The 27,943-nt window shown below is 39.0% G+C and overlaps 1 protein-coding gene across 3 annotated transcripts; it reads left to right on the forward strand.

Annotated features, from left to right (window-relative positions):
* Positions 1 to 312: 312 nt before the first annotated feature.
* On the forward strand, positions 313 to 27,892 carry LOC110381962 (glutathione synthetase). Of its 3 annotated transcripts, XM_021342407.3 has the most exons (13): positions 313 to 690; positions 1,301 to 1,396; positions 1,808 to 1,924; positions 2,691 to 2,840; positions 8,090 to 8,223; positions 11,908 to 11,950; positions 18,889 to 19,059; positions 19,288 to 19,355; positions 19,665 to 19,769; positions 20,282 to 20,488; positions 20,655 to 20,790; positions 24,914 to 25,005; positions 25,413 to 27,892. In XM_021342407.3, exons 1-13 carry the CDS (start codon positions 544 to 546, stop codon positions 25,540 to 25,542), a joined length of 1,596 nt encoding a protein of 531 aa, XP_021198082.1. In that variant the 5' UTR covers positions 313 to 543; the 3' UTR covers positions 25,543 to 27,892. The 3 variants fall into 3 exon arrangements, with proteins under 3 accessions (XP_021198082.1, XP_021198077.1, XP_021198079.1); XM_021342402.3 differs by lacking the exon at positions 8,090 to 8,223 and having other exon boundaries at positions 2,691 to 2,860; XM_021342404.3 differs by lacking the exon at positions 2,691 to 2,840 and having other exon boundaries at positions 314 to 690.
* Positions 27,893 to 27,943: the final 51 nt, after the last annotated feature.

The raw sequence follows: 27,943 nt of genomic DNA on the forward strand, positions 1-27,943 counted from the left end.
CTTTCCTCTTACTCTCACAACAAAGAAATAATAATTATTTGAACCATTTCATCGTCCACCTGCTCAGAGGTTGCCTACCTCTACCAACTATAATTTTGAAGCGTCGCTTGCTGCAGTTCAAGTGCGGCTTACCAAAAAATTATGCGTCGTGTCGCTCAGTTCCGCCTAGTGCAGTCGCACCTTTACTAACAATACCATTTTTAATAATATCTGAATCAACATTTAGAAATAGAATTTAAATAATTTGTGTAGCCGAAATACATGTCAAAATGAAAAGTTGACATTTTACGAAATGTCAAGTGACATCAAGTCAACTGTCTACCATATGTCAATGAAACAAAACTATTCACAATTTCACATTCACATTGCCTGGCTGTACGTTTGTCAAAAGGAAAACATCTTAAACTAAAATTATGAACTAGTCCTTGTACTACATAAAATACAATAAATACACGAAATTTAAATCATACGTCGCTAAGCCTTTAACAGAGCAACACGTCTAAACATTTCAAACAGTATTTGTTCGGCAATATCTTTTTAAAAATGTCGCAAGCCCGCTTCGCATCGTGTATTCCTTTGCCGATAGAACAGAAGAACTTGGTGAACGTAATAGAAAAAGCGAAGGACTGGGCTTTAATGCACGGAGTGGCGATGCGAGACAAGAAACACTTCAATAAAGATGTGATCCAGGTACGAAAATACTATGTTGAATTTTCTATGCTCATAGTGACTTGCGTATCTTCAGAGGTTCCTTCTCAAATAAGCTTATCTAAAATTGTACGTTGCGGCGCTGTGCGTAGGCCCAAGCCCAACTGGCCGTTTTAGATATCAATAGAAGGATATGATCAGCAGTCAACATCGTATGGCAATTTAATCTTTTTCTTTATTTAAAAAAAGATTCTTGCAAAACTGAGCAGAACTTTAGATCATGTTTATACAGATTTCAAACTTAAAAGTGGCTTAACATGTTTTTGTGTGCAATAAACAATATGCACACACCTAATCAAGCAAATCAGATAATAATAAATAAGTTAAAAAACATGCATCATCATAAACTGAAAGATAGTGTATCATATAATTGACAGAATTTACTAAAGTTCCCAGTTTAACTTACATGTTTGCGTTTATGCATAATTATCTCACCTTTGGCTGAAATGATGTGCATGCAGTTTTCAGCATAATATTTGTCAGACTTAGTAACAGGTTTAAGGTAATACATATTATTGAAATCAGTTTTATTTTTTTACTGTACTTATGGTTCTGATGATTTTAACTATTGAATCTTATTCTTTGTTCCTAGGTTGCACCATTTGTGTTGTTGCCTTCACCATTCCCTAAGTGCGAGTTTGAGAAGGCTGTGGAACTACAACCAGTGTTGAACGAACTAATGCATAAGGTAAGTTTTTTAATAACAATTCTACCTGATATCCAAGTAAAACTTTATATCACTTACGGCCAGTTTCTTCATCAAAAGTAAAAGTCAAAGTAATGTCTAAAGTGAAAGTAATGGTCAAATTCGTTTTTTCAAGGCTAAAGTGACAGCAAAATTCATAGAAAAATTGAATTTGACCATTACTTTTACTTTAGACATTACTTTGACTTTTACTTTGGCTTTAACTTTTGATGAAGAAACTGGCTGTAAATAGCAATTTCAATTAATATGTCAAATTGTGTTGCAAATCGATGCAAGTTAAAAATATATAAAAAATACATTGAGATTTCTGTGAAATGATTTTGTCTCTGCCTTGTTCTTCTCTTGGCTTGGCAGATGATGTTGATAATGATGATGATGTTTATGACGATATAGGTGGCGCATAACGATGAATTCTTGGAGCATACACTGCAGAATGCACTGCAAGTGGACGAGTTTACAAGGAGCCTTTATGACATTTGGGTCAAAGTGCGAAACGAGGGAATCACTCAGGTACACGTCATTATTGATTTAAATAAACGGAATGTGAGTGTTTTTTACAGAAGAACTTGTATATAAAATCCTTATGTCACAATGTTAGTTACCTAACTCCTCCGAAATGGCTTTTCTGATTTTTACAAAATTTTATATGCTTGTTAAGTAGGTCTGAGAATCTTCTGGCTATTCATACCCATACATGTGGATATTACCTAGAAATAATTTATATGGCAAAACATGTTTGCCTGGTCAGCTAGTAAAATATATTTTAGAATAAAAATATACAAATAAAAAAAATTGCCTGAAAACTCTTAAGCATCAATGGAAGTAAAACATATTGTATAATACAGGTAATCTCGTCCGTTTAAAATTAACAAAAGTACCTACTTTGTGACGGTTTCGCGAATTATAATTACAAATCACGATGCAGTAAAATTGCTTCTAAATATAATTGATTATACATACATGAACGTTGCTTTATTCGTTTGAATGGTTTCTAAAAGATTTTTAACTCTTTTGCAGTTTTATTAAAATTCACACAGCATTTTTCTCTGTAACCACGCTCACATTCCGTTTTTTTAAAACGTTTGTAAAAGCGATTTTTACTTCAGAAAGGAACTGAAAATTTTGCAAACTCCCTTTTTTATTATATATTATATTGCGGTAAAGTAAAGATCGATTTTACATAACACAAATAAATATGAATAAGTCATCATCATTATATAATTTGTCATTACCCGTGGGCGTTCGAACATCATGTAAAATGTGCAATGTGGCGTAGCCGATATCATTAGGCATGCTGCGGTCGGACATCATGCTGGAATCCAGATGCCCCCACACGGAGAACCAGTGTGCTAAACACACACCATACTGCTCCTGGAAGCAGGTGGAAATCAACAGCATCGCGTCAGGGTTCGGGCACCTGGGACCCGTTTCCAGAGAAATTCAGAGGTAGAGGATCGTAGAGATCGTTCTTGTTGAGTCGCATTCACACATTTTTAGTACTAGCCGAAAATTGCACCAAATTTGTATTTTAGTACTAGCTTCTGCCAGCGGTTTCACCCGCATCCCGTGGGAACTACTTCCCGTACCGGGATAAAAAGTAGCCTATAGCCTTCCTCGATAAATGGGCTATCGAACACTGAATGAAATTTTCAAATAGGACCAGTAGTTCCCGAGATTAGCGCGTTCAAACAAACAAACTTCAGCTTTATAATATTAGTATAGATGTAGGCCATCTGAGACCGTGGTATGACAGTGATCCGGATTTTGAAGGCCTTAGAAATCTGGATAACTATGTACAGTTTGTGCCAATTAACTTTTTGATCCCTTGCGCATATTCTCGTACAAATCTTGTCAAGAAGCTCAGCTTATCCGGTGGCTAGCTTCAGGAGTGCAATGTTGATTTGCGAGAACTGTACTATAAAAGATGCGGTCCTTAACTAGCTCGCATAGTTTAAGCATAGACGGTGGTTGGGATATACATATAAGATTACTCAACGCTCAAATTGCAACACAGCTTATTATTTGAGAGTCTTGTATCAAATACTTACACATTTCATTCAAGTGTAAGTTCGATGGGCAAAACCCATATTTTTCCAAACCTAGTAAGTCACGTCAGAGTCTAGTACCTACATCTTTTATATTTGCTTGTTTTTCCCTTTCTAACTATTATAACGATTTTCCTTTTCTTCACTTTTGTTAACAAGGCATGTCATAATTATGAATAAAATATAATAATACTGCATTGACTACCTACAATTTGATGTGACGCATCTGTTCTATACATGTCACCTCATTACCATAATAAATACTTAATACTCATGGCCTTTTTAAAGGACAGAACTAATATAAAAAATAAATAGTAACTTCTGTACTTTATAATAGACTCGAGGTTCTAACAGCTGCACGGTCCGATTTAACAAGGTGAAGCTAGTTACATACTTTGTTATGCAAAATCTATACTAGTTAGGTCCATTCGTTTTTCGGAAAACAACTATTTACTTTGTCTATGAACTTGGGCCTAAGGGCTTCTTCAATCATCAGCTAAGTTTTTTTTTTTTTTTAGTTAAAAAAAGTTATCTGGCGATTGAAAAATCTACCCCTAGAATTAAAACGATTATACCCTGTTAGGCTGTGAAGTATGTTTAAAGTTTTATATTATGCAAAACCTGTAAGGCATAAAGACTGGCTGAACATAATTAGATAGATGATGCACTTTATGATAAAACTTACGGCTACTTTATGAATGTGTGAGTGAGGCTGTCGAATAATCTCTGCTTTGATATTATTATAATCGCGGGCGATTTGTTCAGTTGTGCCTGTTTTTATATGTTTAATACGAATACTATGCTGGAAATTGTATACATTGATACTCTCTGACTAAAGGCTGTTCCCTATATTTTATATCTGTTGATTTCCTTACTAGAGATATTATTTTGACATTAGCCCCTGAAAAAAATAATGTCAAATACTTCTAATGAGCAAAACCACAGACAGACAAAATATTCGGAACTGCCATGCTGGAACTGTAAGAGGCATATTTTTTTTTAGGGAATTGAAAAGTGTATATGTAACTTCTTGTCGGTTCTCCATGAGACCCACTTCTTGAAACTGTTCAATTAGCTTGACGTTTCAAAAGAGCTTTAATAGCGACCTATTTGATATAAAAAAATTAGTTTGAGTTACCAAGAACTCAAATTCATAATAGTGATCATTCCTTTTGTGTCTTTTTAAAGTAGAATATTAAAACAATTTTTCATAACATAAAAATAAATCAATGTATTACAATTTCTAGTAAAGTATGAATTTGTGACTAACAAACTAACTGCCCCTTTGAGTTCTGTTTGAAAACTTAAATATTTTAAGCTTGTAGAACTTGAAAAGAGTTTGTACTCAATTTTATATAGCACCGACCGTACGTCGAACATAGAACTCCTTTTTTAAGTTGTTAAACTTTTAACTACTCATAAATCAATAGCGTTGAAAAGTTTATAATTGAGTACAAGCTACAACTTGATTTGATATTGTTTTAATTAACATTGTGCTAACCTGTAATTTGAGTTTATTTGCCTATAATTTTGAACCTGACAACACTGAAAATATTTTTGTAACTATTTACAGTGTTGCTATCCAAGAAATATATAATACGTAACATTTAGACAATTGTTGAACGTAATTGCATGTAAATTATTGTAACTGGCGGACAACTGAACTCGTTGCCCGCAAACAACGAACACTGCATTTTATAATCATACATGATTTACGATGAGTTGCTCCATTTAACTATAACGATAACCGAACCATTTCCAGTTGTGAAATCGCTGATTTGACCAATGGCCGGCAGTTTCAGTTGGCAGTTAAATGGTGCAATTCACCCTTAAATCCAAAAATACATTGTTCAAGAAAACACATTGTTCTTTCTTTTTCAAATACATTTGTGCCTATTACAAACACAAATTGCATTGTTCGATGCTGTAAAATAGAAATACGTAGTTAGCAAGCCCAATGCTTACTCTGTGAAAAGAGGCCGTATATAAAAAAAAAAAAACTGTTGCAATTGAACTAATATTAAAAAAAAAAAAACTGTTCTGCCAAGGGGACAAAGAACAGTACTTGCTCGTTTTGCTTTTTCCGTTACGTACCTACCTATTTGTTGATAATTAATATTTTTTTTTAAATAAGTATTGAAATGCAGGCGTGGTGATTAAGGGTCTCCCCACATTTATCAATGCGGAATCGGCTCAAACCGAGAACGTATCACCACACTAATCGCCGATCCGCTATAAAAACGGTTCGTTACACCAATATTAATAACTAGTAAATAGTAACACCAATACTATGTTTACAAAAAGCCTTATTTGGCCGGTGTGAAGCCGACAAATGTGGGGAGACCTTAACGCTTTTTTCTTGTCTGTTGTGAAGAGGTTTGTACCTTGTTGTGGGAAAATAAAAAGTCTGATAACGATTAGCACGTACTTATTTCGGGAAACAAGGGTTTTGGAAAAGTTTAAATGGAAATATGAAAGTCGTGTAGAACACATTATTAAGATATGAGTAAATTATGTCATGAGCAAAATATATTAATCGTCTTGATTTTTTTCCTAATTCAAACAATCTTTTAAAAGAAAACGAAGAAATAAGTGATCGAGTATTACAATTATTAATTCGGTTGCACGGTTTTTTTTTTCGAAAATTACCTGTAGTATTAGATCGTAGTTACCATGTAGGTATTTTATATCTAGCTAGCTGTACATATTGCGTAAATACAAAGACAGTATGGTAGTGGAGACCTACCTATCGTATAATAACATATTTCGTGGTTAACATTTGTACAACACCTCACATGTAACCTAAACGCCATATTGAAATTAAATAGGCGGGAAAATATATCTGTCAATATATTTGACATTTGTTTTTTACAACAAAGAAATCGAAAAGCTTTTGTGTTCATAATTTAAAAAAATAATAATAATTGTAGTTATTACAACCATCACATGAATATAAATCACAGTTGATCACTTACTTCTGTTCCAATATTGTATCTAAGTATCAATAGATTTGCTTATTAGGAATGGGATTCCTATGTTTAGTAAGCAAATCCACGCATAGGTAATTGAGAACTGCCGTTAGTAGGTATAGTATTTAGATGAGTATGAATGTATGAACAAGGACAATATTTATGATGAATGGAATACACATTGATGAATTGAATCACTGTGTTATGAAATAAAGCCCCGTATGTTGTTGAATCATGTGTTTAAGGAAGGATATTATTGTTTTACCGGGTTTTCAAACACCAGTCATATGAAAACAGGAAAATGCACATAATAATAATAATATTGTGAATGTTTAACCTAGTTTTCTTTTATAATTTCCTTATTGGTCATTCAAAGCACAACGCATGGGATTTTCTTGGATTTATTTTTCCCGTATTTAAGTATGGATAGGAGAAAACTTTAGCGACCGTTTAGCATCTATTGCTTCACATGATAAAATGTAATCATCCGGCAAGTTATTGCTAAATCCCTTAAGAAAACTGTTAGAGCGTATCATTATTATTTTGTAGCAATCGCCAAAGATTTCTAGTTGCGTTATGTTGGTACCAATTGTAAGTTTTCACAAAAAACCGACGCTAGTAAGAAAAATAATGTGCAAATACACTTTTATAAGATTAAACATAATACACATTAATACACTTTTATAAGATTAAACAAAAGACATGTATGTAATTGTGACCTAGTTCATTCTAAGCTAATTCTCTCAATGAGTAAAATAAAAAAGATGTATGTAATTATTAATTTCATTTAGAATTTATCTGACAGATATGTATAAGGTTTTGACAGCTTTTGCATAGAAAATATTTTGTCAAACCGCTATATTTATTCCTCAGATAAATCGGGTCTTTGGATGTTATTACAGGAATTGTAAATCACATTAGAAAACTAGTTAGTGGAATAGTATTCAGCTTTCAGGGAGTAAGGGTTTAATTCATTGCACTGAGCCTAAAGGTGAGATTCTACCGGTGTGCGGCACACAAATGTTTCTTTTAGACTACGCTCTTTAGCATTTAACAAATTGAATGTGAACATTTCTAAAATATCTGCAAAGTTACAACCTTTGTGTGCGAACTATTTTGGTGGAATCTCGGCTTAAGGGTTACTTATAAAAAACTCTCACGGTTTAAATCTGAATAAAAAATATTTTTAGCTGTCTTCTCACATGGATCTTTTTTTTTCAATTTTTTGTCAAAACTACTTTAGGTTGAATAGTTCATTTAAATCGTGTGGGTCTTTTAACCCTTCGAAAGAGCAAAGCACATTTAATAATAAAAATTATAGCGCAATCAGAAAATAGGTACTTGTTTGAATAAACTACTACGAAGATGAAATGTATTGTAATTTTACTACACTGTAAATATACATATACTAAGATAAGAAATTTTTATGTTTAGCTCCATAACGATTTTTATACGAGTATATGCTGGGAATTTTGAGTTGTATACAATTACAGATTTTATGAATTATTTTTAGAGATATTTAACAATAAAAAATATGTTTTTTTTGTATATACTGTACTGTAGTAGGTGAAGGTGCGTCTGGCGGGCGGATAAAACAAAATCATTCATAACACATAGTTACAATGGATTGGACAGAATTTCACAGAATTAAATATTTCCAGTCGATCAGCCTCGGTCTCTTCCGCTCCGATTACCTGATGCACAACGAGGACAGTAACAGTATCAAGCAAGTGGAGTTTAACACGGTGGCCTCAAGCTTTGGAGCCATGACGTCGTATCTGCCAACAATGTCTCGGTACCGACACCGCTGCGGCGAGGATCTGATACCTTAGATCACTAACAACCTACAAAATTACTATTCCAAAGTTCTGTGGCACATCTAGGTATCAGTCCCCACCGTTCAGCAGAACATCTCTCATGTGGCTGCTATCCTTCCGATCTATGCACGCTGCATCTTCTATCCTTCGATTTACTCCGTAGTGCTTCGGTTTACTTCGTACTCTTCCGTTGTTTGTTGCACTGTATTACGCTTTGCTTCACTGTGGTGGTTTCAGGCATGGTATTTAGACTTCGCTTCCTAGTTAAGATGTTGTATTATGCTGTTCAATATTCCAGATGTAATATCGTATCATTAGCACTAGGTAAGCAGTTTTTTTTTAGTTTTTATGTCACCATTTCACGCATGTATTTGAATTGTAAGATTTTGGTTGCTTTGCCGTGGCACGTTCGCTTGAGAGATGTTACCTGTCCACGCCTGCATTGTCGGTCAGTTCCGTTTATTTTCCAAATTTGGTACGGAAAACTGAGAACGGTGTTTATGTTACAAATGTTTTAATGTGTATTTCTGTCCAATCTTTGCTGGGTATGGCCTAGGGTACACATCTTTCAAAAAGTGATTTGACGCTTGTGTTTTCATTCATACACAATTGCACATACTTTACATGTTGTATCAAGAATCTTCAAGGTCTCATCATGTGCTTTATTTATTTCGATGTCTAAGACAATGAAACCATTGAGAAGCTGATTTGTGAAACATATTTTGTTCATTGTCATCAGTGTCACGCTTAGCTTTACTTGATGTTGCAAGAATCATGTTTGCAGTTGACATGGCGACGTTGGGAGCCAAATTCACTAAATATTACGATACAAAAAAATAACGGACAGCTTATAAAGGACCAGATTTAAAAAATATATATATTATTTCGTTTTGATATGTCGATAAAATTGTAAACATTTCAAGTCAGCCATGTTTTAATGTCAAAGTGCATTAGGAGCCCAAGTTTCGCCATAAATTATAGAGAATCATCGTTCATACGATACGTAACAAACAAAGACTATGTCAAATAGTAGGTAGAGATAAGAAGTTTATAATGGTTTTTATCATGTTAACTGATAATAATTACGTAGCTATTAATAGTGGTGTCTAATGAGCATTTGAAATTGCTTCGTCATCGTATCTTTGACAACAAGTTTTTCATAGGACTCCAGAGTTTTGAAACTTGCAGACCTTCCAAAATGTATATACCATAGGTCTATAGACCGTTAGATATTATGAAGAATGTATGTAGATGAGGTTTACTGAAATTTGGATTGCAGTCTAGATAGTAAATAAATAAAACTTATTGAAGATTTATATTTACATATGAATGAATTTGGATGAAAAACTAAGGCTAACTAAGGCACCTAGTAAGTATTTGTGTAATATAAATAGAACTACTAAAAATGAAACAAAAAGAACATTGCGTCATATTCTTCAAAGAATTATTTCTTCTTTCTAGTCACAAACATGAAATTGCAGTTTTGATTAACATGAAACAAGGATAACATAAAATTGAGAATCCTAAGTGGAGGTGTATTTCAGATGTCTGTAGTTTAATTATTTTACGATTTTGTTGTCATATTCAATGTTATTTTATTTTAGTCATATTTGCAATTTCCTTTAGTCGGTAACAAATACTTATCCTTAGGGTTATTTTTTTTAAATTTGAAGTGAAATAGTTTAAAAAAATTGCAAGTAGGTACCTATCGAATAATAATATTGTTTGAAATATAAAGTGGAATAACCTCTACAACGTGATTTACTCAAACTACAGCCTGAAATCATTAAAAATATTTAAAAAAAGATTCAAGTGTCTCTGATCGATTAATAATAAATTAATCGTTTATAATCACTAGAAAAACATGTTTTTTTTTAATCATGACTTTTCTAATAAGTCTATATAGAGCCATGATGCTATGTTTCAATACGAAGTTGCTGTTCATATCTTTCGGCTTCAGTATCAGATCAGTTCAGCAATACGATCCTTTGAAGATGGGTAAATAACATTAAACATTAACAACCTTACTTATAAACGTGAATTAAATAATACTTAAAGACTGTTTAAGAAAATACTTATGAACATTGCTTAACCATGTCTTAACTTACATTTAATCACTACTTAAGGCTTAAGTAGTAATTAGTTAAAATTATGCTTAGATATTTTTGTAAGTAAGACTGATAGTTAATTGCATACGGGTCGACCTAATAAAACGTGCTAAAAGGGTGCAATTTTTCCACAATGTTTAATGTAGATGAAGCTAATTCTTTCTGTAAAAACCGCTACAAAACGTGGACATTTCTTTCCTTTCATTCTTATCATAACCAAAACATACTGTTTTTCAGATCATTCATTTCAAAGCAGTTTCAATTCATAGCTTGCGAGCCTAGAACTATTGCATGTACGGTAGACTGCACATCAGTGGTAACTGTCATGCATCTTAACTCAATAGTAATAAGTACGATATTCCTATAAACCTGTTACCACTGATCTGAAGTTGACTGTACTTGAATGTATAAACCCATAATTAATTTAAATATTTATTAGCTTGTATGTATTGTATTGTACTTATATGTAGCTGTATTTTATGGGACTTAATTTCTCAACGTTTGTCATCATTACTTGTGAAATATTAAGACGGATTGCCAACTGTAAAATTCCTATACCTATATAAGATACAGCAAAAAAAACACGAGTTCTATAGTTGGTAATTTTGTCTTTATTTTCGCACAGTCATCGTAATATGTAAGAACTGTACTCTTGACTATACTGTGCTTGTAATGTGTAGTAAGAGCTTTACTTAAGGTACGTTTTTAAGTCTTCCTGTCGACCGCAAATGCCGCGTCTGCATGAAGTTGGCCGCAGCTTCACTACTGGTTTATATGTATTTACATGGAACAGTTGCAGTCGTCAGCAAGAATTGAAAACGTACCTTTAGGGCGGTCCACTCACGCGGAAATTGATCGTGTGAGTGAACGGCCTTGCATGAGTTTGACGTGAACGAAATAAAGGTCTGACCGTTTTTTGGTGCAGTTGAAAATGCTATTTTCCCTAGAAAAATAACAGCTGCGCAAAAAAATCGGTACCTAAATGATTTGCTTTTGGTTAACACCATGTATGTATTTTCTTGTACACGTATGTAGCTACTTTTTTTACTAGTCCCTGTATGTAGCATGACTTTTAGTTTTATGACTAGATTTCATCATATTACAAACAGGTGTGACTTGACGCAACTGCTTTGATGACGTCATATGTTCGGTAGCTGATGAATGATGAAAATTTCTAAAATTTTAAATAAATAAATATGGAATATAGATAAATGATGGAAAGATCTAGAACGAAAATGAGATCCGATATTTGTTTTTTTTTGGGTCGGTATCATAGACATTGTTTGGGAAAACTGTAAATAAATTAATACAACATTTGTCTATTTCAGACTCTGTTAAAATAAAAACCATTTAAAATTGCTTTGGTCTATGGTACCGTCTTCGTTCGTTGGCTCCTTTTATTTCAATATAAAATTATTGAATTACTCTTTCGAACTTTATTTTTGAAGCTGTTAAATTTTTTTTTCCAAAACTTTCTAACGAAACACCAACAATGACGTCATCGAGCAGTTTTCTCTTTTAGAACGGAGACTGACGAATGTTTTAAATTTTCAGTTACATCCTGCGACAGCTGGGACATCCCGATTTGATCAAAAATGTAAGTTTAACTTAAACTTATTAAGCAGTTTTATAGTAGTCACGCCATAACTACGTTTTTCTTTTCTCTCACAAACAAATCACAAAGAAGATACAAAACGATTGAATTTTGTGTTACGGCACTTTTAAGATCATACTTAAAAATTGTACATAAACGCGACGTCACAAACCCTCACTCCCAACCTTTAATGCTTTATATCTAAGTGACTTTTTAATGTTTTAATAAAATAAAAAATATGTGTCCAGTATTTTCTGATAATACAAAAGACCAAGTAATTAGACTGATTATTTTTCCGACCCAAATATCGACCAATAGAATTGCACCATTCGACGTCACGTGGTACAACCTACATGGTATTATACTGATAATTTTTTTTGAATATTTTCTCTGGTCGTTGCTATGTCAAACTGACAGGTTGTGGCCGACATTTGGGACGGAAAATAATACGAGCTTCAAAATTCTCTGGCATTTCCTCAAGGTTCCCTGCAAACAAATAAAGTCGTCAAGTTTTCCAGGAAAAATCACTCGCGCTTCGCGCTCGTGATTTTTTAACCTGAAAAACTTGACTCCTTCATTTGTTTGCAACGAACCTATCGGGAAATACCCGATAATTTTGAAGCTCTTGTGGTATTATAAGTGAATATTTTTTAACCCTACAATCACGCCTATTTTGACTTTCGTAACGTGCTATTTTGCAGTCTAATTTGAACAAATGGAATCAGGCATCATGAGTTTCCCCATGATATTTAATGTTATGAAAAATATGTACCTAGCGTTAATTCCGCGAGAATTATAGATCGAGGCTGGGGCGTAGCCGTGTAGCGACGGCTTAAGAATACACATGTCGCTACCCCTTCTTCCAGTGGGTGTCGTAGAAGTCGACTAATGGAGTAAAAAATGCACCGAACACCGTGCGAGAGAAGGAAAACTCGAAAAAAAAACCCTCTATCAACCCGTCTGGCCAGCGTGATAGCAGTAGGCTAAATTCCTCTATGTGCAGAACCATAAAGCCACGGCCCCTAGTTCCCGGCAGTCCCGTTATTCCCGGTCACGGTGGCGACCGTGGTTACGGCGGGACAGGGGGTGCGAAGAATCTCCGGGTTACGGGAGGCCACCAAACTAAACTGACTCTGGCGACGTACAACGGCCGCACGCTACGGCTTGACTCGCATCTGGCGCAACTCGAGGTGGAACTTGGGAAGATTAGGTGGCACATATTAGGGTTATGTGAAGTTCGAAGAGAGGGGGAGGACACCATAACCCTCGAATCAGGTCACCTAATGTACTTCCGAGAGGGAGACCAACAATCCCAAGGTGGCGTTGGGTTTCTGGTTAATAAGTCCCTAGCTGATAACGTGGTGGAGGTGTCTAGTGTGTCGAACAGGGTAGCGTACCTTATCATAAAGCTCACCGACAGGTATAGCCTCAAGGTAGTGCAAGTGTACGCACCGACCTCGACACATTCAGACGATGAAGTGGAGGATATGTTTGATGATATATCAAGGGCCCTCCACTTCACTACAAAGACCCATTACACCGTTGTCATGGGGGACTTTAACGCTAAAGTGGGAGTACAGATTTGCGGCGAATCGGCAGTAGGATCCCATGGATTTGGAAGCAGGAATCATAGGGGGCAAATGCTCGTCAACTTCCTAGAACGCGAGGGGCTCTTTTGATGAACTCCTTTTCAAAAGCAGCCCCAAAGGAAGTGGACGTGGCAAAGCCCCGATACTATGACTAAAATGAGATTGACTTCATCATGACGAACAAGAAGCACATATTCAGAGACGTCTCCGTGATCAATAGGTTTAATACCGGGAGTGATCACCGACTTGTCCGAGGCTCTCTGAATATCAACTTCAAGGCTGAACGTTTCCGTCTGATGAAGGCCAGGCTCCGACCAACACTGCTCCAAACCATGACAGGATCTGAAACGTTCCAGTCAAATTTGGAGAACCGATTTGCCGCCGTGGAAACTACAACAGACGTTAACCAGAACCACGAATATGTGGTTCGGATCCTCAGGAGGAAGGTTCGAGATTCTGTAACATGCAGCGTAAGGGCAAGAAATCAAAGCTTTCGGAAGAGACATTAGGGCTTATGAAGAAACGACGTGAAAACCCGCCTGTCACTTCGTCAGCTCAGCGGGCTCTAAACCAAGAGATCAACAAGCACGTACGACGCGACCTCCGGTGCTCCAATACTCTGGACATTGAAAGAGCAATTGAGCTGAATCGGGGTCAAAGGTGTTCGTACAATCTCTTGGAAGAAGCCACTTGACGAAGCTGACCACAACAAGTGGAGAAGTCGTTTCTTCGGTGCCGGCAGTCCTTTCGGAAGTGGAAAATTTCTATGGCCGGTTATACGCATCGCATGCATCTCGACCTGATCCCGGAAATGAGGATTCTAGAGCCACATTAACACGCCATTTCACCGAAGACCTGGCAGAAGTCAGCAGTGGCGAGATCGAGATCGCTCTGAGACAGCTCAAAATGGAAAAGCCCTGGCGAGGATGGCATTACAACAGAGCTTTTAAAAGCAGGAGGCAAGCCCGTACTGGGGGAGCTCCAGAAGCTTTTTAATGCCGTCCTCTTTGAAGGGAGAACTCCAGAGGCGTGGAGTAGGAGTGTTGTCGTCCTGTTCTTCAAAAAGGGAGACAAAACCCAGTTGAAGAACTATCGACCCATTTCCCTCCTAAGCCACGTATATAAGCTGTTCTCAAGAGTGATCACGAACCGACTTGCGCGAAGACTCGACGAATTCCAACCACCGGAGCAGGCTGGGTTTCGAGCGGATACGGCACCATAGACCACATCCACACAGTGCGGCAGATTATACAGAAGACCGAAGAGTATAATCAGCCCCTGTGTCTAGCATTTGTGGACTATGAGAAGGCCTTTGACTCGGTTGAAATCTGGTCTGTTCTGGAGTCCCTGCAGCGTTGTCAAGTAGATTGGCGATACATCCAAGTGATGAGATGTCTCTACGAAGCCGCTACAATGTCCGTCCAAGTACAGAATCAGCAAACAAGGCCCATACCGTTGCATCGAGGAGTGAGACAAGGGGATGTTATTTCCCCGAAACTGTTCACTAATGCAATGGAGGATATGTTCAAGACGCTGAACTGGAAAGGACGCGGCATCAACATCAATGGCGAACACATCTCTCACTTGAGATTTGCTGACGATATCGTCATCATGGCGGAAACGCTGCAGGACCTACAACAGATGCTGAACGACTTGGCTGAATCTTCTCTACGCATCGGCCTACGGATGAACTTGGACAAAACCAAGGTCATGTTCAATGAACATGTTCTACCGGAACCGATTGCGATACACGGCGCCGTTCTCGAAGTTGTTCGGAAATATGTATACCTCGGGCAGACATTGCAGTTAGGTAGAAACAACTTTGAGGACGAGGTGAATAGGAGAATTCAGTTGGGTTGGGCTGCATTTGGGAAGCTACGTCGAGTCCTAACATCGTCGATCCCACAGTGCCTAAAGACAAAAGTCTTCAATCAGTGCGTCCTACCTGTCATGACCTACGGAGCCGAAACGTGGACACTGACGGTACGGCTGGTCCACAAGTTTAAAGTCGCTCAGCGGGCTATGGAAAGAGCTATGCTCGGCGTTTCTCTGAGGGATCGCATCAGAAATGAGGTAATCCGTCAGAGAACCAAGGTCATCGACATAGCCTACCGAATCAGCAAGCTGAAGTGGCAGTGGGCTGGCCATATTAGCCGAAGAACCGATAACCGTTGGGGTAAACGAGTTCTAGAGTGGAGACCACGCCTCGGCAAACGTAGTGTAGGACGTCCTCAGGCACGGTGGAGTGATGACTTGCGCAAGACGGCTGGCAGGAGCTGGATGCGAGAAGCCGAAAATAGATCTCAGTGGCGTGCACTTGGAGAGGCCTATGTCCAGCAGTGGACTGCGATAGGCTGATGATGATGATGATGATGGGGCGTTGTGTTACTTTCATACATCTATACTTATAATAAATCTGTAGAGAGGTCAATTCTGTACATGAAATATAATTAAAAAATAACTATCGGGGGGTGATTAGGGATCGATACTAATGCCAAAAATGCAATCAGTAAAATTTTTGTCTGTCTGTCTGTCTGTCTGTCTGTCTGTCAGTCTGTATATTCGTTATGGAAACAAAAACTACTCGACGGATTTTAATGAAACTTGGCACATTTATTCTTCATACTCCTGGTCAGGTTATAGGATACTTTTCATCACGCTACGATCAATAGGAGCAGAGCAGTGAAGGGAAATGTTGGGAAAACGGGAGAAGTTTCTCCATTTTTTAAGCTTCCGTCGCATGTACAGTCTTAATGGTTAAAGCTACACAGAAATCATGTATGACGGAAATGTTCTCCTTAAAATTTTACAAAAAATATTCCTTGACAGCATATGTCTATATTTTATGGTTGACTCACAATAACACGTGTAAGTCCCGATAGCATAGCAGTTTGGAGCTTTCTGATTATATTTGTCTGCTCTTACGTTTACAACACTCTCACTCATCTATAATTAAAAACAGTTAACATTATTCCCTATTCAATAAAAAAAGAATCATGTAAATCGGTAAAGAAACGCCAAAGTTATGCCTAAAATACGCTACTAAGCCATCGCGCTTGAATATTGGAGCATGCTATAAGGATTATTTTTGTGTATCGGTCGCCGCGCTCGACGTCCTTCGCGGCGTAGGTATAAAAAGGCGGGGGGTCCGCGCGCGAGCTTCAACCATCCGCCAGTATATGAAGCGTGCCGCCATACGGTACTTCGAACGCGCTGAGAAACACGATAACTCACTTATCGTGTCAGCCAGTAATTATACTCCCTCCCGCATCAGTAGGATTCGCCGCCCTAGGCATGCCCTTCTAGAACCTGACGATGAGATAACTGTCCTCCAAGAGAGTAGTAAACTCACTAGCACCCTACACAAACACAAACCGCGTTCGTACAAACCTCGCCGCCGAGGTCCGCCGCGACGTCCCGTTCTCTGTCCTCCCGACCCTTGCTCATCGAGCCAGCCCGCGAGCTGAGCCAGTAGCTTTAAATTCCCCATTTAATAATAATGATAATATGATCCAGCCTGTCCCTTTGCTGCCTCCCCAGCGACGCCCTAAGCCGAGGCCCGACCCCACAGGGGGTACCCTTAGCGCAGTCGCTTAGTTTATAAGTTGTTTACGCCCCTGGCTGGAGGCCTTAAATTCTAGGCATCCACAGGGAAAAGTCCGGTTAAGCAGTACACGGCCTCCTAGGCTGAACTGCGAGATGCCATACCAAAAAAAAAACGCGCGAGCTTCATACAATATTTGGCTGTTGATGCGAATAGATGTGCGGACTGTTCGACCTTATTGACAGACAATAATTGTTATAAACGAACCGTGCTTATCAGCGCGACTTTTAGTCTTTATATGTAGTTTAGTTTTAGATTAGATTTGTTTTGTTGTTATTTTATGAAATAGGTAGTAGTGTTAGGTTTTGGTAGTGTTTAAATATTATTAATAGTATAGATTTTATTTCTTTATAAGTAGTAGTAGGTACGCATATTAGTTATTTTGGTAGTGCTTAATTTTATTAATACTTAGTTTATTTTTATTCCTTTATAGTTGAAGTAAATAGTAGGTACGAATATTAGTTATTTTGGTAGTGTTTAATTTTATTAATAGTTTATTTTTATTTCTTTATAAATAGTTGAAGTAAATAGTAGGTACGAGTATTAGTTATTTCGGTAGTGTTTAATTTTATTAATAGTTTATTCCTTTATAGTTGAAGTAATTAGTAAGTAGGTACGAATATTAGTTATTTTGGTAGTGTAAAATTTTATTAATAGTTTATTTTTATTTCTTTATAAGTAGTTTAAGTAAATAATAGGTACGAGTATTAGTTATTTTGGTAGTGTTTAATTTTATTAATAGTTTATTTCTTTACAGTTGAAGTAATTAGTAAGTAGGTACGAATATTAGTTATTTTGGTAGTGTAAAATTTTATTAATAGTTTATTTTTATTTTTTTATAAGTAGTTGAAGTAAATAGTAGATAGGTAATTTCATTCTATTAGACTTAGTTCAGGTATCTATTTTTTGGATTTATTTTGGATCAGTTTTATTATTTCAGTACCTAGGCACTTAGATTTCGTAAGTGTAAGGTAGCTTTAGTTGCCGTCGATTAAAAATACACAATGCCACCTAAAAAACGACCATCTTTATCTCGAAACTCGAGAGATGCTAAGAGGATGAGAAATGCGCGTTCTCAGGAATCGGCAGAGGAAAGAGCTCATCGGTTAAACTCTATGAGAGTTAGTGCCTCAACTTCTCGAGCCAATGAAAGCTCTCCAGAGAAAGAGATGCGATTAGCAGCTGACAGAGCAAGACGAGCTACATCACGGGCGTCTCAAAGCCTTTCTCAACGAGAGTTGAGGCTTACCATCGATCGAGAGCGACATGTGTTAATCCGACAAGCTGAAACTGCTTCACAACGAGAATTGCGGCTCACAGCTGACCGCGAACGACATACATTATCTCGCGAGTCAGAAACATTTATTGACCTGACCGCGAACGTCATACATTGTCTCGCGAGTCAGAAACCTTCACTGACAGGGAATTAAGGCTTACAGCTGATCGCGAACGACATACATTATCTCGCGAGTCAGAAACCTTCACTGAGAGTGTCAACACACTTCACTGTCAACTTTCAATATAGTTTACCCGGAAGCTTTGCGCTGAAGTATTTTCGTTCTACAGGTACTTAAGCCTCATGTGAACGTGATCTAAACAATATTACCTTCTTATATATTAACTTAATAACAAAAGGAGTTAAAAGCTGACCGAGACATAGCTATCTATACTTTTCTGCCGGAAGTCACTACACCACGCGGACGAAGTCGCGGGCAGAAGCTAGTACTTAATAATATGCAAATTTTCAGATGCCAGAAAACAAAGCGCTATCGGGCCTATGTTCCGGGATCACAGACGCTTACGACCTGTTCGGCGTGCCGAATGCAGTCATCCTGTTCGTAGTCGAAGAAGTTTCATACAACATCTGCGACCAAAGATTCCATGAATTTGAAATTGCTGAGAAACGGCCCGATATTATGGTGAGAACATTCTTTTATTACATTTACCCGACTTCAAAAAAAGAGGTTTTCAGTTTGACCTGTATGTAGGTATGTTTGTGCGCGATTATCTCGCGTTTGGTTTGACCGATTTTGATACGGTTTGCAGCATAGTATTTGTCAGAAGGTTTTAAGTAGATAGTTGAAGTCGGTTTATTTTTTTTGAAGATCTATTCATTTATTTCAATTTTCTCTCATGTTATTTTTCAGATTCACAGAAAAACACTGAACGAGATTTATGAAGAGACCACTTTGAATGACAAGAAGCAGCTTATTTTGTTAGTATAAATCATTTTGTAATTACACCCTCTTCCTAGACTAGCTAATTAATTCAATCGTGTTAAACGTTGCTATATTCGTCTCCAATTACCATCTATCTATTTGCCGACTGACACCAGTCTAACCAAGGAGTAACTGGGTTGAGGAGGTCAGATAGGCAGTCGCTCCTTGTAAAGCACTGGTACGCAGCTGCATCCGGTTAGACTGGAAGCCGTCCCCAACATAGTTGGGAAAGAGGCTCGGAGGAGGATGATGTAATTTCAAGTAATTTATTTAGTTTTGTTTGTTAACTGTTATGTTTCACACAGGGATGGCCGTGCAGTTGCGGTGGCGTATTATCGCTCTGGGTACGAGCCTGCACAATATCCTTCGCAAAGAGAGTGGGACGCCAGACTTCGTGTCGAGAGATCTACGTAAGTATCATTATAACTAGCTTCCGCCGGCGGCTTCGCCCGCGTGGTGTGTTGATAAAGTACCCTATGTGTTAGTCCAGGGTATGGATGGATTGCCTGAAAGATGATATGAATAGGTAGGGAGTGAGTGGCAGTATGACGAGTGACAGGGGAAAATGGAAGAAAATGACATATTGCGCCAACCCCAAGTAAAATTTGGGAACAGGGCAGGAGAAAGAAGAAGAAGTGTTAGTCCAGGGTATCACCTATCTATCTTCATACCAAATTTCAACCAAATCGATCCAGCTGTTTTAGGGTGATAGGAAAACAAACATACATCCATATATTCTCACAAACTTTCACATTTTGTAATATTAGTAAATAGTGGGATTAGTCGGATATTTTTATTGGGATTTCTTTTTATTTTTCCTTCAAATTCAAAGTTTACATTTAATGTTATCATTATATTGTAAGCGACTTTGTTTCCTAAATATATAAAATAAAAATATATATTACATACAAATTTTTTTCAGAGCCATAAAATGCCCGTCGATCCAGTACCAGTTAGCCGGTACCAAGAAGGTACAACAAGCGTTAGCGGCGCCGGGCGTCTTGGAACAATTCATGGGCGCCGGAGCGACCACCAACAGAGTGAGAGATATATTCACTGGACTCTACTCTCTGGACTTCGACGAGAGTGGGGAGAGAGCCGTCGAAATGGGCCTTAAGGATGCCGAAAAGTAAGTTAACCGACTTTTTAAAATGAGACACTTAGGGTCCGTTCAGACAGACCGGCTCGGAGAGGAGAGCAAATTCTTAATACGTTGAAAATCGAGTACTTAGTATTTGTAGGACGCCGTGGCCGTAATCGGGCGTGGACGCCATTAATGTATATGTCGTTGTCAGGTTCGTGCTGAAGCCGCAGCGCGAGGGCGGCGGACACAACGTGTACGGCGCCGACGTGCGCGACGCGCTGCTGCGCATGCGCCACTCCCGCGAGCGAGCCGCATACATACTCATGGAGAGGATCGTGCCGCCACTGGTTAGTACACACCGCATACATATACAACGTGTACCACTCCCGCGAGCGAGCCGCATACATACTCATGGAGAGGATCGTGCCGCCACTGGTTAGTACACACCGCATACATATACAACGTGTACCACTCCCGCGAGCGAGCCGCATACATACTCATGGAGAGGATCGTGCCGCCACTGGTTAGTACACACCGCATACATATACAACGTGTACCACTCCCGCGAGCGAGCCGCATACATACTCATGGAGAGGATCGTGCCGCCACTGGTTAGTACACACCGCATACATATACAACGTGTACCACTCCCGCGAGCGAGCCGCATACATACTCATGGAGAGGATCGTGCCGCCACTGGTTAGTACACATCATCATCATCAGCCTATCGCAGTCCACTGCTGGACATAGGCCTCTCCAAGTGCACGCCACTGAGATCGATTTTCGGCTACTCGCATCCAGCTCCTGCCAGCCGTCTTGCGCAAGTCATCACTCCACCGTGCCTGAGGACGTCCTACACTACGCTTGCCGAGGCGTGGTCTCCACTCTAGAATTCGTTTACCCCAACGGTTATCGGTTCTTCGGCTAATATGGCCAGCCCACTGCCACTTCAGCTTGCTGATTCGGTGGGCTATGTCGATGACCTTGGTTCTCTGACGGATTACCTCATTTCTGATGCGATCCCTCAGAGAAATGCCAAGCATAGCCCTTTCCATAGCCCGCTGAGCGACTTTAAACTTGTGGACCAGCCGTACCGTCAGTGTCCACGTTTCGGCTCCGTAAGTCATGACAGGTAGGACGCACTGATTGAAGACTTTCGTCTTTAGGCACTGTGGGATCGACGATGTTAGGACTCGACGTAGCTTCCCAAATGCAGCCCAACCCAACTGAATTCTCCTATTCACCTCGTCCTCAAAGTTGTTTCTACCTAACTGCAATGTCTGCCCGAGGTATACATATTTCCGAACAACTTCGAGAACGGCGCCGTGTATCGCAATCGGTTCCGGTAGAACATGTTCATTGAACATGACCTTGGTTTTGTCCAAGTTCATCCGTAGGCCGATGCGTAGAGAAGATTCAGCCAGGTCGTTCAGCATTTGTTGTAGGTCCTGCAGCGTTTCTGCCATGATGACGATATCGTCAGCAAATCGCAAGTGAGAGATGTGTTCGCCATTGATGTTGATGCCACGTCCTTTCCAGTTCAGCGTCTTGAACATATCCTCCATTGCATTAGTGAACAGTTTCGGGGAAATAACATCCCCTTGTCTCACTCCTCGATGCAACGGTATGGGCCTTGTTTGCTGATTTTGTACTTGGACAGACATTGTAGCGGCTTTGTAGAGACATCTCATCACTTGGATGTATCGCCAATCTACTTGACAACGCTGCAGGGACTCCAGAACAGACCAGATTTCAACCGAGTCAAAGGCCTTCTCATAGTCCACAAATGCTAGACACAGGGGCTGATTATACTCTTCGGTCTTCTGTATAATCTGCCGCACTGTGTGGATGTGGTCTATGGTGCCGTATCCGCTCCGAAACCCAGCCTGCTCCGGTGGTTGAAATTCGTCGAGTCGTCGCGCAAGTCGGTTCGTGATCACTCTTGAGAACAGCTTATATACGTGGCTTAGGAGGGAAATGGGTCGATAGTTCTTCAGCTGGGTTTTGTCTCCCTTTTTGAAGAACAGGACGACAACACTCCTACTCCACGCCTCTGGAGTTCTCCTTCAAACAGGACGGCATTAAAAAGCTTCTGGAGCTCCCCCAGTACGGGCTTTCCTCCTGCTTTTAATAGCTCTGTTGTAATGCCATCCTCGCCAGGGGCTTTTCCATTTTTGAGCTGTCTCAGAGCGATCTCGATTTCGCCACTGCTGACTTCTGGCAGGTCTTCGGTGAGATGGCGCGTTAATGTGGCTCTAGAATCCTCATTTCCGGGATCAGGTCGAGATGCATGCGATGCGTATAACCGGCCATAGAAATTTTCCACTTCCGAAAGGACTGCCGGCACCGAAGAAACGACTTCTCCACTTGTTGTGGTCAGCTTCGTCAAGTGGCTTCTTCCAAGAGATTGTACGAACACCTTTGACCCCCGATTCAGCTCAATTGCTCTTTCAATGTCAAGAGTATTGGAGCACCGGAGGTCGCGTCGTACGTGCTTGTTGATCTCTTGGTTTAGAGCCCGCTTAGCTGACGAAGTGACAGGCGGGTTTTCACGTCGTCTCTTCATAAGCCCTAATGTCTCTTCCGAAAGCTTTGATTTCTTGCCCTTACGCTGCATGTTACAGAATCTCGAACCTTCCTCCCTGAGGATCCGAACCACATATTCGTGGTTCTGGTTAACGTCTGTTGTGGTTTCCACGGCGGCAAATCGGTTCTCCAAATTTGACTGGAACGTTTCAGATCCTGTCATGGTTTGGAGCAGTGTTGTCGGAGCCTGGCCTTCATCAGACGGAAACGTTCAGCCTTGAAGTTGATATTCAGAGAGCCTCGGACAAGTCGGTGATCGCTACCGGTATTAAACCTATTGATCACGGAGACGTCTCTGAATATATGCTTCTTGTTCGTCATGATGAAGTCAATCTCATTTTTAGTCATAGTGTCGGGGCTTTGCCACGTCCACTTCCTTTGGGGCTGCTTTTTGAAAAAGGAGTTCATCAAAAAGAGCCCCTCGCGTTCGAGGAAGTTGACGAGCATTTGCCCCCTATGATTCCTGCTTCCAAATCCATGGGATCCTACTGCCGATTCGCCGCAAATCTGTACTCCCACTTTAGCGTTAAAGTCCCCCATGACAACGGTGTAATGGGTCTTTGTAGTGAAGTGGAGGGCCCTTGATATATCATCAAACATATCCTCCACTTCATCGTCTGAATGTGTCGAGGTCGGTGCGTACACTTGCACTACCTTGAGGCTATACCTGTCGGTGAGCTTTATGATAAGGTACGCTACCCTGTTCGACACACTAGACACCTCCACAACGTTATCAGCTAGGGACTTATTAACCAGAAACCCAACGCCACCTTGGGATTGTTGGTCTCCCTCTCGGAAGTACATATTCGAGACCTGATTCGAGGGTTATGGTGTCCTCCCCCTCTCTTCGGACTTCACATAACCCTAATATGTGCCACCTAATCTTCCCAAGTTCCACTTCGAGTTGCGCCAGATGCGAGTCAAGCCGTAGCGTGCGGCCGTTGTACGTCGCCAGAGTCAGTTTTGTTTGGTGGCCTCCCGTAACCCGGAGATTCTTCGCACCCCCTGCCCCGCCGTAACCACGGTCGCCACCGTGACCGGGAATAGCGGGACTGCCGGGAACTAGGGGCCGTGGCTTTTTTGTGCTGCTCATAGAGGTATTTAGCCTACTGCTATCACGCTGGCCAGACGGGTTGATAGAGGGTTTTTTCCGAGTTTTCCTTCTCTTGCACTGGTGTTTGGTGCATTTTATACTCCATTAGTCGACTTTTACGACACCCACTGGAAGAAGGGGTAGCGACATATGTATTCTTAAGCCGTCGCTACACGGCTCAGTACACACCGCATACATATACAACGTGTACCACTCCCGCGAGCGAGCCGCATACATACTCATGGAGAGGATCGTGCCGCCACTGGTTAGTACACACCGCATACATATACAACGTGTACCACTCCCGCGAGCGAGCCGCATACATACTCATGGAGAGGATCGTGCCGCCACTGGTTAGTACACACCGCATACATATACAACGTGTACCACTCCCGCGAGCGAGCCGCATACATACTCATGGAGAGGATCGTGCCGCCACTGGTTAGTACTGTAGAACACTTAGAAACTTTTTAGTCTATATTCATTGTTTGGTCAAAACGTTTATTGACTGATGGCAGGGAAGTGACAACTTCGATATAAAAACCTATACTATTTCTAACATATCTAAATAGTTGTTCAGCCAGGGACCAAACAACGAATATACCTAGATTAAAAAGTACACACTGCATTAATATATTCTATTTTTATTTTATATGTGAAAACAAACAATTGTACATGAAATTTTATACGTCTGTATTTTACTACAGTAAAAGTATAAATGTACATCAATTTAGTCCTGTACTACTACTGTATTTTAGTTCTCATTAATGTTATTATACTTTATCCCGCAGGTGTCAGGCTACGTGATTCGTCCGGGCGCGACGATACCGCCCCCAGTCGTCGACTTGGTTTCAGAGCTCGGCATATTTGGAGTTATCATTGGGTAAGTAGTACTAACAACACCATTGCATCTTTTTAACACTGGAGCTATTTTTCAAATTGGACCAGTTGTTCCTGAGATAACCGCTTTCAAACAAATAAACTTCGGCGTTATAATGTAAGTCCAGATGACATATTAGCCCCAGTGGGGACCAATAGGGCCAAGGCCCTCTGGAGCCGCGGGATTAGTCGAAAGAGTTACCGCGGCTCTGGTACATAAAAGGCCCACGACGGAACATGATGGATTTTTAGTCGTAGCAGTCTGACACTCCCTCACCGCTGCTAACCCACAGCGGGAGGTGTCATTTGATGACTTTTTCCATCATCAAAAAAGAAAGATGACATATTAGCTATTGTTAGTAAAAAACAAAGTGAAATAAATAATTTTACTAACAGTTTATTTTTTTACAGGACAAAAGACAAAGTATTCCACAACAGGCAAGTTGGTCACATGTTACGCACGAAGTTAGCCGACGCCAACGAGGGCGGAGTCGCCGCCGGCCTCGGAGCCCTAGATTCACCATTCTTAATAGATGTGTAGTACGAAACACCAAACTGTTAAACGGACTATACTCATTTACACGAATATTAATTTGAGTTTTACTTTAATTACAGGTCTTATTGTTAAGTAACTTTGCCGGTCTGAAGTTGGCTAGCATTCAATTCACGATGTGGTAATACATTTTGACTATCTCATACAGCGTTCCCAATATTTTATCTATTTGTTGATTTGCTTAATACCGATAGAATTTGACATGAGCCCCATGCGAGTAATATCGAATTCCTATCTTTAGTAAGCAAATCAACAGTTGGTTTTATAAGAAGATTGCGAACGGCAGTTAGTGAATAATAGCCAACTTCATATTGTTATTTGACAAGGCCTGTTTTTTTTTTTATCAAATCATTGAAATTATCTGACAGATGAATATAGAGACATTTTTTATGTGGTTAAATCTGCTGTTAAAAATATATTAAGGGCTCACAACACTGCTCATTTAATATAATTACCGTTAAATGTATTTGAGTATTTATTTTGTCTATTGCGATCTTTGAAGACGCTGGAAACCAAATGACTAAATAAAAAAAGATCCCGACGAACTGAAAACCTTTTTGGAAGTCGGTTTAAAAATATATAGTTCGCGGAGTTTTTATTTATTGAGCTGTGGTAGTAACCCTTAGTGATGCTCCTAACAAGACAAAATATCGATAAATCGATAAATCGATAAATGAGTATAGTCCCCTCGAGTCATGATTGCAGGACAATATTTAATGACTAAATTATGAGTGTTTTTTTCTTATATATATATTTAAATAAAATGTTGATATAATTAAGGCGTGAATGAACGTGATACTCGCACAAGTTTTTTTTAACGGAACAATGCACTTTCAATGCCTTTAATAAATACTTTTTGACTTCACTTTTTTCCAGCCAATGTAACATGAAATTGGTTATTTTACTCATGTTCATTACATTAGTTTAAAAATCAATATGTACCGTATTTTAAAAACACATTCTTTTTTAAGATTTTTAATTTCTTCAACCATTGTGCAAACATCATTAGAATAAATTGTATAATACGTGAGTTAAGACACTTGTGATATCTTGCACTTAGACTACGTAATTTTTTACTGTAATAATATAACTTTTATTCATAGATTTTAATATGATGTCAAGAAAACAAAAAAACTTGATTTTATTTAATTATTATTGATTAATCCAAATACTTGTAAAAAAAAACCCGTAAACAGTATATTGATTGAATAGTCAACTGTAGAAAATTATTTTTCCATATTTTTTCTGCCAAAAATTTACAATGCCTCCGAGCCTTTTTCCCAAACTATGTTGGGGTCGGCTTCCAGTCTAACCGGATGTAGCTGAGTACCAGTGCTTTACAAGGAGCGACTGCCCTGCCTGACCTCCTCAACCCAGTTACCCGGGCAACCCAATACCCCTTGGTTAGACTGGTGTCAGACTTACTGGCTTCTGACTACCCGTAACGACTGCCAAGGATGTTTAATGACAGCCGGGACCTACAGTTTAACGTGCCATCCGAAACACAGTCATTGGTGTCTAAGATATACTTAGAAAGTACATACAAACTTAGAAAAGTTGCATTGGTACTTGCCTGACCTGGAATCGAACCCGCGCCCTCATACTCTATATTTATAATGAACAATAAAATTATGTTTTTAAAACCAAGAAGAACGCCTATCAATGATAAGCTGGCAATCTAACATTAGAAACTTGTTTTGTGCAATAAATTAATATTATCATGAATTATATTTAAAAATGACGAATTATTAAGTTCCTTCGCCATATATTATATTGTTAAATAACGAATTGATTATTATTTTGTATTGACATTCCGTATTATTTTGGCTCGCATTTACGAATACGAATGAAATCGCTCGATGTATTTAAAGTCCAATTTTTGAATTTATTTCTATTACGTAACACCTCTTTAGTAGCATTTATCGAAATCTTGCATTGGAGGATTTCATTAAACTACTGTCGAGTTACTTCTCAACAAATTTTAATCTGTATTCTTCAGTAGGAAAGAACAAAACCGATCGACCTTAAGTAACTCGATTGTAAAAAGGTAATAATATAATCTATTTTTAAGAAAGACTGTGAGACGATACCTGCAATCAGCATCGAAAATAATTATATCGAAGGAAATATTAATCGGAAAATTCTTTTTCACTGATAAATAATTTCTATATACCTACTCACCGCAGCGTTCTTTGCGCCTTGAACAAAAAGCCTAGGCCAATTATTATCTCGAAGTTAGTTGCAAGTATCCGTCGATCAGTGGTGCTGAGCGAAACGCGTAGATATAATACTTTAGATGTTTTTAATAACTTACACGAAATATAAGCAGTTGACTTAATTTTTCATGGTTTTATTCAGTCATTACCCAAACTCTAGCGTTTTCCCTTCT

Source organism: Helicoverpa armigera, chromosome 25, assembly GCF_030705265.1.
Source record: "Helicoverpa armigera isolate CAAS_96S chromosome 25, ASM3070526v1, whole genome shotgun sequence".
Lineage (NCBI taxonomy): Eukaryota > Metazoa > Arthropoda > Insecta > Lepidoptera > Noctuidae > Helicoverpa > Helicoverpa armigera.